Source organism: Ylistrum balloti, unplaced genomic scaffold (genome assembly GCF_031769215.1).
Source record: "Ylistrum balloti isolate Yb309-2 unplaced genomic scaffold, AGI_CSIRO_Ybal_v1 Utg370766, whole genome shotgun sequence".
Classification (NCBI taxonomy): domain Eukaryota; kingdom Metazoa; phylum Mollusca; class Bivalvia; order Pectinida; family Pectinidae; genus Ylistrum; species Ylistrum balloti.
In genome coordinates, this window is record NW_026782449.1 from 241808 (window position 1) to 257967 (window position 16160).

At 39.0% G+C, this 16160-nt stretch overlaps 1 protein-coding gene across 1 annotated transcript in view; it reads right to left on the reverse strand.

The window, feature by feature from the left end:
• Positions 1-248: 248 nt before the first annotated feature.
• LOC132558172 (solute carrier organic anion transporter family member 4A1-like) overlaps positions 249-16160 on the reverse strand; it is a 43809-nt gene continuing 27897 nt past the window's right edge. Inside the window, exons 4-11 of the mRNA XM_060222705.1 lie at positions 11808-11929; positions 10778-10957; positions 9040-9129; positions 7416-7620; positions 6723-6882; positions 6081-6247; positions 3473-3537; positions 249-1156 (exon numbers count right to left, since the gene is read on the reverse strand). Coding sequence (XP_060078688.1) covers positions 249-1156; positions 3473-3537; positions 6081-6247; positions 6723-6882; positions 7416-7620; positions 9040-9129; positions 10778-10957; positions 11808-11929 — 1897 coding nt within the window. The remainder of the gene's footprint in view (positions 1157-3472; positions 3538-6080; positions 6248-6722; positions 6883-7415; positions 7621-9039; positions 9130-10777; positions 10958-11807; positions 11930-16160) is intronic.

Sequence of the window (16160 nt, forward strand, 5' to 3'; positions counted from 1 at the left end):
AAATACAGAAATACAAGATATCTTAAATGTTTGATAAAATTCACCTCTTTTAACATCAATCGAGGTTCCAACTTCTTACTATCCTAAGGGTACCCCTGATTTATATTTATCTCCCTGATTTATCTCCCTTAATGCCAAATTACAGTGTTAAATATATACAATAAAATATTGATATATCACAAAACAACAATAATAAATTAACGCTGCATATTCTAGTACCATAGCTATTTAAGATTGTCAATATTCTATCATACTACTTCAACATCACAAAGGTCAGTTTTATTGGTGACGTCAACATTTTTATATTTCTTAAAAAAATCCTCAGTATCGCACATGTCTTCTATATTCATCGTTGCTTCTCTTCTTATTTTTCTTCCGCGATCATCATCAGAATCATCGTCGGTTTCATCTTTTCCTTGTATCGACCCTGATTCTCGATTTGTCTCTAACGAAACTTCGTCAGATTTGTCACTTTCCTGTGACTGGTATCCAACATCTTCTTTCGAACTTTCGTCTCTTTCAAAGAAATTATTCATTAGTATACCATTTTGTGTTGGCATAATTCCGTCCGCTTTTGTATCTATATCTCCATTTTCGCTTTTGTTAAATGACCGAGTTTCATCGACAATTTCTTTTTCACGTTCATCGTTTTCACTACATTTACTTCCGTTGCCCAAATTCTCACTTTCAAAATTTGTACTATTGGAATTATCATCAGCTACACTAATCGTCAAACTATCTTTTATCACATCCACATTTCCTAACACTTCCGGGTGTGTTGATTCAGTACATTCATTAACATCAACAACATTTTCCGTATAATTGAAAATTTCCCTCTCCGTCAATCGTCTCATTTGAACACCGTTTATATTACGTGAATCTATATCCGGTGTGCTATTGAACTCACTTCCGTCGTCGGCAAATTTGCCCTTAACGTTTTCATTCTCACTATCAGAAGATGACTTGTATACAAGTAATGCAAAAAGGAGGAAAAGAAGGGACAATGCTTTCCCCACTACGGTGATAGCAAGGAAATGGTAGCTGAGTTTCTCATTATCGTAGAGAATACAGGAGCCCTCATCTCCACAATCATCCTGCCAGTACACGCAGGCCATGTCTATCAGCTTCCCGAAAAGGATTGGTCCAGGAATAAATCCTGAAAATAGAATTCGAATGTTGGTAAATCAACTTTAGCCGAAAAATATTCATGAATGTACACATGAATTCAAATGTACTATGAGTTAGGCAGTGCCTGGAAAGAGTTAAGCTTATAAACCACAATGATATTCATTTGAAGAAAATGTCAAGACAAATTGAAATACACAGAAATGTTGGAAAGTTATCAATATGAAGATAATTTTACGCGCGACAGCAAGTGATCAGTCGAGCAGTAATTGTGACGTTGACGTTTTGTGTTCTTGTGTATATACTGTGACGTCATGGCACTGGTTGGCGTTCCACGCCGGGTACTTCGAGGAATAAAAACATTCTAATTCGTGCCAATTCCATTCGTGTAAAATCATCTTTATGTCAATAAGAATTAAAAGTAGGTTAAACGACTTTAGGAAAGCGAACCTGTTGATACAGTACTTTCTATTAACGTTAAATTCGGGTAGTACAAAGTCCCTATGTCTATATGTTTTTCACGTCCTAAAAAGAGTTTTTTTCAGTTGGATTTTTTTTTTTTTGTATACGAACTTCTAACGGTATAGACTTTCACTTCTGCGTCTTTGACCTCTAAAGAGCTTCGCTTTTATCAGAAATTTTAAAAAATGATGACATTGAATTGTATAAAATTTTATACTGATGGTTTACATCGTTCCAGGGCGTTAGAATTGTACCTACTGATATCAGCAGTCGTGATTAAACATGGAATCTTTACGCGTTCTCTCTTGCTGATGTCACCGTTGAGTCATGACACGGCCTCCCTTTAGGCCTAAGTGTTGAGCGAAAGACGCCTAAGTCAGGGAGGCAATGGATTCTATCCGCAAACCGTGACATTCTAACGACTTAGACCTGGCTAACCTTATGAATATACTACAAAATATTTGTGAAAAGTTTCTTCTTGCATTCTTCTTGTAGCTCAGTATTATATGGAACGTACAACTTTAACGACTGATATGTTAATCAGTTTGATGTGATCGGTTCATGTGTCATCCTAACATGCCCAGGTTTGACGACACTATAAAAGTGTCCCTGTAGTAAGTACAATGTGATCGGGCGGTCTGTCATGCTTCCTTCTCCAGGGTAGAACATTTCAGTATGACGACACTATAAAAGTGTCCCTGTAGTAAGTTTAAGGTGATCAGGCGGGTTGTCTTGCTTCCTTCTCCAGGGTATGACATTTCAGTATGATGACACTTTAAAAGTGTCCTTGTAGTCAGTGTAATGTGACCGTTAGGTTTCTTGCTACCGTGTCTTGATTAAGATCATATATCTATATTGAATAAACACTGAATTACACTTTATGCAAAGTTAAGATTTGTTAAACATGAAATAGTTATATCCATCGAGAACAGATTACGTAATGTTTTCCCGTCTCGGCAAATTCTTCCTTTAACTTCAAAAACTGAGATATTACCAGAATTAGGAACTGCAATGGTCGTTGGAAAAAAATAGAAATTTGCAACTTTGAAATACGTGACGCACAAGGTATAAGTAACCGCTGGCAAAAGTCACTCCCCAACCACACAAAACCTCTCATATAAACAATAAAACGAAATTAAAAATCAAAATTAGTATTATCACTATTCCTGAACGGCACAAACATTATCTATAAGCTTTAGGCAATCAATTATCCTCAACTAAATTGTAAGCTTTCGAGTAACTGTTACTTTGATCCTCAACTGATGAATATAATAATAAAACTCTAGCTGATATCACAGATCCTACGTCAACACGGTCATTATTTTAATCAAATGAAGAGAAAGTGGTAAATTGACACAACGGAACTAACACAAAAAAGGAGTCGGGATTGTATCATTCAAAACAGTACATAGATGTTTTGTTTTATAAAGTCTGGCGTCATCATTAAGCTAGTCATAAGAGGACAGGTGCCCTCTCTATCACAAAAAATGGAGAGGCAAGCAGACAAGGAATATAACTAGTGCGCCAAGTTCTGCGATTGTAATGGGGAGCAGGTTATCTTGGGTAAACCACTCGGTAGCTGGCAAGGAAACTTCTGGATTCTTTGAAAATTCACTTTAAGTATCCCTTCATCCCCCGACCTTACCCCCGCGATCATGTTGTGAAATACAGCAGGCTCTATTCCTGGACTCTCCGATGTCCGAAAAAAGGAGAAAACATTTTCGACCTGTAATTATGCTCCACATTAGTCGCCTCTTTCGACAGGTACTGGGACAGCAGAAATGAGAAATATTTTTCCTATGCACGGGTTATGAAGCTGTACTATGATAAAATTAATAAAATTAAACAGTATAATGTATGATGAAAAAGACAACGGTATACCTACCTAAACACTTGGCTACTACCCACTGTATACCGAGACCGAATGTCCGTTGTCTCGTCGGTATGCATCTGAAAGTAAACACAATGAGTATTGATAGAAGTGTCGTCTGTTGTCATGGTAACTATTTATTATCCCATCTCTGTATTGATATAGAGGAACTGAATTAAACAACAAAGAAAATATCGACATGTCAACTAAATCCAGTGCAAATCTAAATTCATTGAATCTAGGGCAAATAAAAACAAAAGTAAGATTTACAAGGAGACATACGATACCTGCTACGTAAATCTTAACCAATCCAATACAGCAATACCACGTTTCCAAATGAGAACGAGTTAAACAAAGAAATAGAATATTCCAAAATTCGGTCTGTATGACGACCGTAAAACTACCCAATAAGCTTTAGTCTGCATCTCACGAAACACCGTCAGCTGCCGACATCATGTATGAAAATTGTAATATTGGCAACAGGCCATAGAATATCGAATCAACTGCGACATACAAACACAATAGGTTAAAAATGACAAAGAAAACACTACATTGTCATTATCTTACTAACACAGTAACTATCTACATCGGAAATACGAAGTGTTAGTTTTTATTGAAATCGCTTTACAAATTCAAAACGTAAACTTTTTTTTAAAGAAATCTCTTTACAAATTGAAAATGTAAATTTTTTTTATAAATCTCTTTACAAACTAAAAACGTAAACTTTTTTTTAAAAAATCTCTTTACAAATTGAAAATGTAAACTTTTTTTTTTAAATTTCTTCACAAACTAAAAACGCAAACATGTTGAATTCTTTACAAAATGGAAAAAAAGAAGTGATTTGATAACTGTACCACTTAAGTAATATGACAATCATGTAAAAAATCTATTAATAAACAAAATATTTCAAACACACAACATCGAATTCGAACTGAACTATCAATCACAAAATTGTTTTATTTTCGGAAACAAGCCAAAATATTTAACTATTGATAACTGGAAAACATTTGATTTTTACAGAAACTTACTCAAGTTTTTTTGTTTAAATCTAAAACAGTACAATTAGCGAGAATATGTGGGACGCACAACACTATGTCACTACATGAACACTATAGTTTCAATGTCCATCCGCACTTTGTTGTATTGACAATTTCAAAAATATGTTAGTACATGTGATGAAATGTTAAAATTCATGGTTATGAATAAAATTCCAGATAATATAAATATGTTTCATAGATCGGAACTCAATTGTTCACTGGTAGTCCGCTTCGAGTTCCATTAAAAATATTCCTATCAAACATATCCTCAGACATCAGAAAGACGTCCTACTTTGTAATGGTTTAATGGGATCGAAACATTTCCAATAGCATCGTGTTTTGTATTTATAACATTTCGGAAATCAGAACATTGAATTCATCCATATCTGTTTATCCTGGGGTTCGATTGTTACAGAATGAAAAGCAGAAACTGAGTGACTTGAAAGAATTGAAGAACATTAACAGGCCATTCCATCAAGTACTATCGTGTTTAATTGCAATAACTCGAAAGACCAACATAATTGATTTCTGTCATGCACGATTAGAAATGGTCCCAAGTGGGAAGTAAAAAACTGGTGTGTAATATACAAATAAAACTCGCGTGTCTACAGTTTTGATAGTTAGCTCTGGAAACGACCGCCTTTTGTGTTGAATGCTTTAAAAATTTCTAGTTATATGATATAGTCTGACACTCTCAACTCGCGCTATAACAACTACTGGTTATGACCAGAGGTGTGTGGTTCTCCAGATCAGGGGTGCGTGGTTCGAACTAGAATTGGGACAGTTTCTATTTCTGAATAAGACAGCATAATCAACCGTCATGGGATCTTGTTGTTGTTTCTTACTGTTTAACAATTCTTTTATTCCCAGAAAAAGATACGCCGATATAACATACAACAGGAAGACTCTCTTACTTCATATCACTTACACCAGAATTACACACACTCGCTTATAATATTCACATTACAAATTATTTTTAAAAAAGGAGGAAGATGACCTAAAGAAAATAAGGGACGAAAGCTAAAGAAATAAATAATGAACGGATTTTTTTTTAACCCGTTCAGTATTAAACATAAAATTTCCTTGTAATACTATTTGCCCCAATTAATTTGGATACTATGTTGTCTATCTCTCGCTTTATGTTCAGTGAAGTCACACTACCTGTTTATGGGTTTATAGCTAAATAGCTAAGCAAAACACCAACAAAATTACAGCAAAGAAACGACCGGGAAGTACCGAAGAGTAACGGGCTGTGACGTAAGCAGTCAACATCGAGATGTTGACCGGTAACCATGGTTCTAAGCAAAAACATCTGGAATTTCACACTTAATTCACTATAGAAAATTATAAAGAATAGATAAGTAAAGTATAACAAAATCCTTTGTACACTGAGGTCGAGTGTGACGAAATGGTAAACAGATTAAAGATATATATATATAAAAAAGGTAACAATGTTATGTAGTCAATGAGGCGACGTTTATCTAATGGTCATGTACTAATCTATTAACATTACCAGCCTGAAGAAAATATTCTAAAATATGCAATAGAGATAGATTGACGTCACAGCTGTATGACGTCATACGTACCTGAGGGAAGCAGTGAGGGAAGGCATCGTCATACAGAAGGAGAAGAACATGTTGAGTACGATAAAAACGACGTAAACAGGAAGGTAATGACACGAGCTTTCGCACGTGCCTAACGTAGCGTCAACACTCCCCGCAACGTTACCCACACAGCTACAGTTATAAAACTCCTTCAAACAAACAAACAAAAAATCAATAAAGATTGAGAACAGATTTAAATTCTGACGATCTTTGCCTCACGATATCTTTATGTGTTACACTGTTTACATGTGATGAACTATTTTTCTGTCAATCGCGATTATTGGAATCGAAAATTCAACAACTCAAACAGTGCGAACTTGAGCAAGAATAGCTTTTCAGCTGTACATTTCACAAAACAACTCTATATTTTAGAAAAGCTATTCAGCTTCCATGTTATAATCTTTATGTCTTCACACAATTTCGATATCCAAGGGCGGTATACACTATGTACACCTCGGTTCATCTGTACTTCAGAAATTTTGCTCGCGTGACAACGACATAATGTATTTTATTGGAAATGCCACCAGAACACAAATACCACTATCTAAATTGTCACACGCACAAAAGATTTATCATCAACACTTAGCATTAGAAGTTTTCAAAACCGGAAAAGAGTTTCATTACCCAGGGTTCCGTATATTGGGACACAACTGTACATCCGGCGAAGCAGGGTGAGAAGTAGGTGATTCCGTCTTTGCCACAGACAGGATTCAAATTGTCCCTAACACAGTTACAGGTACCGTGACAACTGTCGTTCCTAAACGTCCCCGAGAACACGATAGTACTGTCGACACAATAATAATGTTTATGTATCACTAGTAACAACACACATCATCATATATTTTAGGTAACACATTTTAACATTTCATCAACTATAAAACATTTACTTGTCAATTCTCACAATTTTATGGGAGTAATTTTGATATTTTTTGTTCCAAATTGCTATTTCTCGATTTCTATATTTGTTTTAAACTTTTCCTCCAAAATGAAAACAACAAAAGTAATACCGTCAGTAAATTCGCATCAAAATCAATCAATAAGATGTAAAGTTGGACATGTTGAATTCTCATTAGTAATACATGTAGTGCCGTTGTTGTATACCCTTGTTCTTATTTTGGAAACATGACATCATTTATTTGGATTGACCAAAATTTCAAATGGCAGGTGTTGTCGATGAATCTTACCCCCATGTAATTTTGCAGGAGTTCGGTGAAAACTTTCTTCCGTTCAATTTTTTCACTAGTTTTACTGAATATGGATTTGAATTGATTTTACTGATGTGTCGGTATTGTTTTGTTGATACCGATACATACAAACCTTTTTGTTAAATCTCCATATGCTACATTAATGCCAGCGAAAGGCACTCTGGAGCAATTGGCTATAAAAATGAGCGAAGAAAGCAAAGCCATTCCGAGTAGCACTAAACTGAGTTTTAGGATTCCTCGGATTTGTAGGTTGAATCTCTCCACTATATATCCCCCTAGAAATGTTCCTCCCGCTCCGGCACATATAGCTGAAGCACCTGTTACAAGGAATAAAAACATCCACCTCCGTTTAGAATTTTTGTTAGTATGTGCTTAAATCTGTGTGTATGAGAAATCCGATCTGATTTTCTAGTATGAGCTGGGCTGATTCTACCTTAAGGACACATGTCTGTAATGTCTGTAACATGTCATTGGTTTAATCTGCTAAACGTATTTACTGGAATCGGTAAAACATGGGGTAGTCAGATGTTGAAATGGTAACACCCTTTACCTTAAAGTCACCTGTCATATGTATTTTCTATAGTTTCTCGGACAATATCTTTACAACTGATTATAGTACGTTTATGTGATGTATTCTTTCATTGTAGCATTTGTACGTTTAGAAGCAATGATATATTGTTAGAAATCACTGTGTAAATTGTACTTATTGTTTCTTTTATAAATGTAGACGTATTGTGCAAATATTGTACAAAAGACACATAATGATTTAGAGTTAGATACAGTAGGGCCAAACAATGAAATAAACTGTATCATACAGCTGTTTCGTCCTTCTAGGACTCGTCAGTGATGTTACATCATACAGCTGTTTGGTCCTTCTAGGACTCGTCAGTGATGTTACATCATACAGTTGTTTGGTCCTTCTAGGACTCGTCAGTGATGTTACGTCATACAGCTGTTTCGTCCTTCTAGGACTCGTCAGTAATGCTACATCATACAGTTGTTTGGTCCTTCTAGGACTCGTCAGTGATGTTACATCATACACCTGTTTTGTCCTTCTAGGACTCGTCAGTGATGTTACACCATACAGCTGTTTCGTCCTTCTAGGACTCGTCAGTGATGCTACATCATACAGCTGTTTCGTCCTTCTAGGACTCGTCAGTGATGTTACATTATACAGTTGTTTCGTCCTTCTAGGACTCGTCAGTGATGTTACATCATACAGCTGTTCTGTCCTTCTAGGACTCGTCAGTGATTTTACATCATACAGCTGTCCCGTCCTTCTAGGACTCGTCAGTGATGCTACATCATACAGCTGTTTGTCCTTCTAGGACTCGTCAGTGATGCTACATCATACAGCTATTTCGTCCTTCTAGGTCTCGTCAGTGATGCTATATCATACAGCTATTTCGTCCTCCTAGGACTTATAAGGGATGTTACATCATACAGCTAGTTTGTCCTTCAAGGACTCGTCAGTGATGCTACATCATACAGCTATTTCGTCCTTCAAGGACTCGTCAGTGATGTTAAAGGCCTAAATTTTTAAGCCGATGTGGCGACAGAGAAAAATCCAGAGTGATCAAAAGAAAAAGAAAATTTTATACAGGTAGGTGCAGCAGCCCAGTAAAAACGCCTTTATAAAACAACACAATCACACTTACGTTAATAGCAATTAGTTTTAATGATACATTCCGATTAACATTTCCTTTCCTTTTATAAAATGACAGGATTAAGCTTACCGACGTAGAGAGCTGCTGCCGACGATGATAATCCAAACTGGATTTCAAAGAATTTGGGTAAAAATGTGGCGAAACCAGCTAACAGAAAACCTGGAAAAGACAGACATACTTAACGGAGGTACAATGTACAGGTTGTGTAAACTATCCAAAGAAAAATTCAGTAACATTTTGAGACGACTCCGTGATAAACCCCCTATTTCCATTGATAACATGTTCATATGATCCCTACATTAAATGATATATTAAGATGAACCCTCATCTCACACGTTGCAACCATTTTGCTTTTCATATGGTAAATGTACCTTGAGACGTGTCAGTGTCATCCGTTTGTAAAGTTAAAGGTAGTCTTTGTCAAAGATGGTATTTACAACATGGGATTTCGTTATCAATTATATTTCTCATGCTCTGCGTGCCAATACATGTACAAAAATACTTTTAAAGATGAGAGAATATATAAAATGATATTATTTTGCATGACTGATATAAAGTTTTGAATCTGAAACGAAAGGAAAACATAAATTCGTGAAGCAAAAGCAAATCTTGCACCAAAGAATATTAACTGTTGTGACCAAGCCTTCCAAAAAGGGTTAATCCACAACTTGTAACCACGCCTTCTGAAAAAGTTCCGTACAAAACTTGTAACCACAACTTCTGAAAAAGTTCCGTACAAAACTTGTAACCACAACTTCTGAAAAAGTCCCGTACACAACTTGTAACCACAACTTCTGAAAAAGTTCCGTACAAAACTTGTAACCACGCCTTCTGAAAAAGTTCCGTACAAAACTTGTAACCACAACTTCTGAAAGAGTCCCGTTCAAAACTTGTAACCGCGCATTCTGAAAAGGCCCGTACACAACTTGTAACCACGCATTCTGAAAAAGGCCGTACACAACTTGTAACCACACCTTCTGAAAAACGCCCGTACACAACTTGTAACCACACCTTCTGAAAAAGGTCCGTACACATCTTGTAACCGCGCATTCTGAAAAAGTCCAGTACACAACTTGTAACCACGCATTCTGAAAAAGGCCCGTACACAACTTGTAACCGCGCATTCTGAAAAAGTCCAGTACACGACTTGTAACCACGCATTCTGAAAAAGGCTCGTACACAACTTGTAACCGCGCATTCTGAAAAAGTCCAGTACACAACTTACAAGCACACCTTCTGAAAAAGGCCAGTACACAACTTGTAACCGCGCCTTCTGAAAAAGGCCCGTACACAACTTGTAACCACGCATTCTGAAAAAGTCCAGTACACAACTTACAAGCACACCTTCTGAAAAAGGCCCGTACACAACTTGTAACCGCGCCTTCTGAAAAAGGCCCGTACACAACTTGTAACCACGCATTCTGAAAAAGGCCCGTACACAACTTGTAACCATACCTTCTGAAAAAGGCCCGTACACAACTTGTAACCGCGCATTCTGAAAAAGGCCCCTACACAACTTGTAACCACGCATTCTGAAAAAGGCCCGTACACAACTTGTAACCACGCATTCTGAAAAAGGCCCGTACACAACTTGTAACCACGCCTTCTGAAAAAGTCCCGTACACAACTTGTAACCGCGCATTCTGAAAAAAGGCTCGTACACAACTTGTAAACTCGCCAATATCGCCATATTTTTACTAATGGAATGACTAGGCCTTAAATATATTATACATTTACCTCTCTAATTATGCATAATTATGACTTCATAAAGATGCTTATAATCAGCATGACGTCACAGTATACGTACCACTGGTGATTGTGACGAATAACATGCACACATACATGGGGTTCAGGAAGAGGATTTTCAGAGACTGTCGGAGATTCCTTAAATCCATCTTTTTCCCTTTGGTACTGCTTTCTGTGTTTTCTTCCGTCTCTCCATTGGCATACACTTCTTTGTCCTTTTCATGTTTAAATTTCGCTGAATCTGAATCATCAAACCGTGACCATCGGACACTGGTATTTATGAACTCATATACTGAAGACTTGTGTACTTTGATCAAAACGAGAATAGATATATATATATAGGTTCACACAAACTAAATACGAGATATTTTATAGTGTCTCTGAAGCTTACTGTACAGAGTGCAATCAAGAATGGGCTTCAGACCATTTTCCCCAACAACATTGGCTAGAGACGCTATGATGGCGCGGGGGGTTGGGTGGGTGGGTGGGGGGTGTAACGGGGGGGGGGGGGGGGGGGGGGGGTAGGGGTAGGGGGGGACAGGGGATTGTGTTGGGTTAGCTACCTTCCTGGGGTTTCTACAGAAAAACGAAAACATGTTTTTTTAGTGGCGTAGCACTAAAGGATATACGGAGTTCATTTTCCCATTTGTGAAATGAACGTTCTGTTTTTGAACCAAATGCCAGTATTCTACCGTGTATTACATATCTTTTATAATCATGATATTAACTGTACATAAGTTTGGTCTTGATTTGTTAGGTCGCTTTCTAGGTCTCAAATTTGAAGTCCTTAACATCGCTGACGAGTCCATGACTGACACAGAACAGTGTAAGTCTTTATTCGACTCTACTATGATGTTATTCACTTGTGTGTCTTTTGTAAAATATTTGTATTACGCTGAGTTGTTGATAAAGATTTATGATTTTACACTTACAAAGGCGAGTATAAATGAGACCACAATATCTGTTCCACGTTAATGGGCATTCATGGAATATCACTCGGATGCTAAATGTCGTTATTCTCTGTAACTTGAGTGACCTACTGAGGTTTAGCAGGCATTTGTCCGATAATAAACTGGGCAGTACATACTTACCAGGTAAAGATTTAGGAAAACCCGCCAGTGGGATGGACACAATGATAGCAAGTACCCCGCCTATCAGGTAACCAATCCACCACGCACCAACATACTGTGAGCTGTTAGGATTGGCGTTCACTCTGAAAATAGGAAACAAATTTCCGATCATATTTTTGTCGGAAAGTGTTTGATCAAACTTCAATCTGAAAACAGAAAAAAATGTGTTGTCAGTGATGTAAGGTTGTATGGATCTAACGAGCCCCTGAACCTGCAGCTCTAATCAAATTAATTATCGATCTTTTATTTTTACAGAAAAATAAAAGAAAAAGATCACGGCAATGAAGCTTTAACCAAGATAAACAAAGTTTGATTTCAATATAGGAATGGAAATGTACAACAGCAGCGGGCACGATGACCAGGTATTACATAGCGATGTCGTCGATGAAACAGAAAAACGCTGACCTTTTCGAAACGCAAGGTCTTATTTCCGTAAATCCTTTTTGGGTAAATCTTTCTTTTGTTCATTTGTTGCTCCAGTGTCATCGAATTTGAATTCGAATTAAGACTTCATTGGCATGTCTGTTTTTGAGATGTTTGATATGGCGGGTGTCGTCGATAAAGCATAAGACGCTTACTATTCCGGGACACCTGGTCTTAGTTTGTCCAAGTTTTATTGACTATGGATTTTAATTATGATTATATTGACTTGTTGGTGTTTTATTTTTACGTCCCGCCTCCAAACGCTGATAAGTACATCACGTGATAATAGAGATTAAAACAAAATAAGACAAAAGCGATTTCACGCTAAAATGTTTTTTTAGACGTGATTTGTAACCCTTACGTTTCTTGGGTCAACACTACTTCTCCAAAAGGAATGCAAGAAATCTGACTGCATTTTTTAGAGTCATAATTCAATAGAGGTCAATTGTTTTTTGTGTCATCACATTTATGACTGTCAACTGATGTCAGTATCTGTAGCTACATGAATCTCTTTATGAAATAAGATACTGTCAACAGATGTCAGTATCTGTAGCTACATGAATCTCTTTATGAAATAAGATACTGTCAACTGATGTCAGTATCTGTAGCTACATGAATCTCTTTATGAAATAAGATACTGTCAACTGATGTCAGTATCTGTAGCTACATGAATCTCTTTATGAAATAAGATACTGTCAACAGATGTCAGTATCTGTAGCTACATGTATCTCTTTATGAAATAAGATACTGTCAACTGATGTCAGTATCTGTAGCTACATGTATCACTTTATGAAATAAGATACTGTCAACTGATGTCAGTATCTGTAGCTACATGTATCTCTTTATGAAATAAGATACTGTCAACAGATGTCAGTACCTGTAGCTACATGTATCTCTTTATGAAATAAGATATTGTCAACTGATGTCAGTATCTGTAGCTACATGTATCTCTTCATGGAATAAAAATGAATCTACTGCTGAATCTATATTACCGTATTGTAGAATTCTGATACAAATTGCATCAAGCACATTTCTTGTTCCAACAAAATACAGTCAGGAAGGGAAACCTGATAGTTTAAAGTACACTATGTTTTATGGATTAGAACCCCGACTGTCTTAGTGAATACCAGCCATTGCAACACCTAGAGCAAAAAGATCTATCGCTACTTTATTCTACCCCGCAGGGTTTTGTCTAAATAATCAATAAATAATTTACGTCAACATCCTGTTAGTGACAATGAAGACTGAGGAAGGTATTCAGAATGCCTACACTGGAGGCTGACAGAGGTATTCAGAATGCCTACACTGGAGGATGAGGGAGGTATCCAGAATGCCCACACTGGAGGCTGACAGAGGTATTCAGAATGCCTACACTGGAGGATGAGGAAGGTATTCAGAATGCCTACACTGGAGGCTGACAGAGGTATTCAGAATGCCTACACTGGAGGATGAGGGAGGTATCCAGAATGCCCACACTGGAGGCTGACAGAGGTATTCAGAAAGCCCACACTGGAGGCTGACAGAGGTATTCAGAATGCCCACACTGAAGACTGAGGGAGGTATTCAGAATACCCTCACTGGAGGTTGAGGGAGGTATTCAGAATGCCCACACTGGAGGCTGACAGAGGTATTCAGAATGCCTACACTGGAGGATGAGGAAGGTATTCAGAATGCCTACACTGGAGGCTGACAGAGGTATTCAGAATGCCTACACTGGAGGATGAGGGAGGTATCCAGAATGCCCACACTGGAGGCTGACAGAGGTATTCAGAAAGCCCACACTGGAGGCTGACAGAGGTATTCAGAATGCCCACACTGAAGACTGAGGGAGGTATTCAGAATACCCTCACTGGAGGTTGAGGGAGGTATTCAGAATGCCCACACTGAAAACTGAGGGAGGTATTCAGAATGTCCACATGGGAGGCTGAGGAAGGTATTCAGAATGCCTACACTGGAGGCTGACAGAGGTATTCAGAATGCCTACACTGGAGGCTGACAGAGGTATTCAGAATGCCTACACTGGAGGATGAGGGAGGTATCCAGAATGCCCACACTGGAGGCTGACGGAAGTATTCAGAATGCCCACATCGGAGGCTGACAGAGGTATTCAGAATGCCCACACTGGAGGCTGAGGAAGGTATTCAGAATGCCTACACTGGAGGCTGACAGAGGTATTCAGAATGCCTACACTGGAGGCTGACAGAGCTATTCAGAATGCCTATACTGGAGGATGAGGGAGGTATCCAAAATGCCCACAATGGAGGCTGACGGAAGTATTCAGAATGCCCACACTGGAGGCTGACAGAGGTATTCAGAATGCCCACACTGGAGGATGAGGAAGGTATTCAGAATGCCTACACTGGAGGCTGACAGAGGTATTCAGAATGCCTACACTGGAGGATGAGGGAGGTATCCAGAATGCCCACACTGGAGGCTGACGGAAGTATTCAGAATGCCCACAATGGAGGCTGACAGAGGTATTCAGAATGCCCACACTGGAGGCTGACAGAGTGATTCAGAATGCCCACACTGGAGGCTGACAGAGGTATTCAGAATGCCCACACTGAAAACTGAGGGAGGTATTCAGAATGCCCTCACTGGAGGTAGAGGGAGGTATTCAGAATGCCCACACTGAAGACTGAGGGAGGTATTCAGAATGCCCACACTGGAGGCTGACGGAGGTATCCAGAATGCCCACACTGGAGGTTGAGGAAGGTATTCAGAATGCCTGCACTGGAGGATGAGGAAGGTATCCAGAATGCCCACACTGGAGGCTTAGGGAGGTATTCAGAATGCCCACACTGGAGGCTGACGTAGGTATTCAGAATGCCCACACTGCAGGTTGAGGAAGGTATTCAGAATGCCTGCACTGGAGAATGAGGAAGGTATCCAGAATGCCCACACTGGAGGCTGAGGGAGGTATTCAGAATTCCCATAATGGATGTTGAGGAGGGCATTCAGAATGCCCATACTGGAGGCTGACATAGGTATTCAGAATACCCTCACTTGAGGCTGAGGGAGGTATTCAGAATGCCCACACTGAAGACTGAGGGAGGTATTCAGAATGCCCACACTGGAGGCTGATTGAGGTATCCAGAATGGCCACACTGGAGTTTGAGGGAGGTATTCAGAATGCCTACACTGGAGGATGAGGAAGGTATCCAGAATGCCCACACTGGAGGTTGAGGGAGGTATTCAGAATGCCTACACTGGAGGATGAGGAAAGTATCCAGAATACCCACACTGGAGGCTGAGGGAGGTATTCAGAATGCCCACACTGGTGACTGAGGGAGGTACTCAGAATGCCCACATTGGAGGTTGAGGGAGGTATTCAGAATGCCTACACTGGAGCCTGAGGAAGGTATTCAGAATGCCCACACTGGAGGTTGAAGGAGGTATTCAGAATGCCTACAATGGAGGCTGAGGAGGTATTCAGGATGCCTACACTGGAGGTTGAGGGAGGTATTCAGAATGGCCACACTGGAGGCTGAATGAGGTATTCTGATTGATCTCACTGGAGGTTGAGGGAGGTATTCAGAATGCCCACACTGAAGACTGAGGGAGGTATTCAGAATGCCCACACTGGAGGCTGAGGGAGGTATTCAGAATGCCCACACTGGAGGTTGAGGAAGGTATTCAGAATGCCTACACTGGAGGCTGAGGGAGGTATTCAGAATGCCCACAATGGATGTTGAGGAAGGCATTCAGAATGCCCATACTGGAGGCTGACGTAGGTATTCAGAATGCCCACACTGGAGGTTGAGGGAGGTATCGTGAATGCCCACATTGGAGGCTGACGGAGGTATTCAGAATGCCCACACTGGAGACTGAGGAAGGTACTCAGAATGCCCACACTGGAGGTTGAAGGAGGTATTCAGAATGCCCAAACTG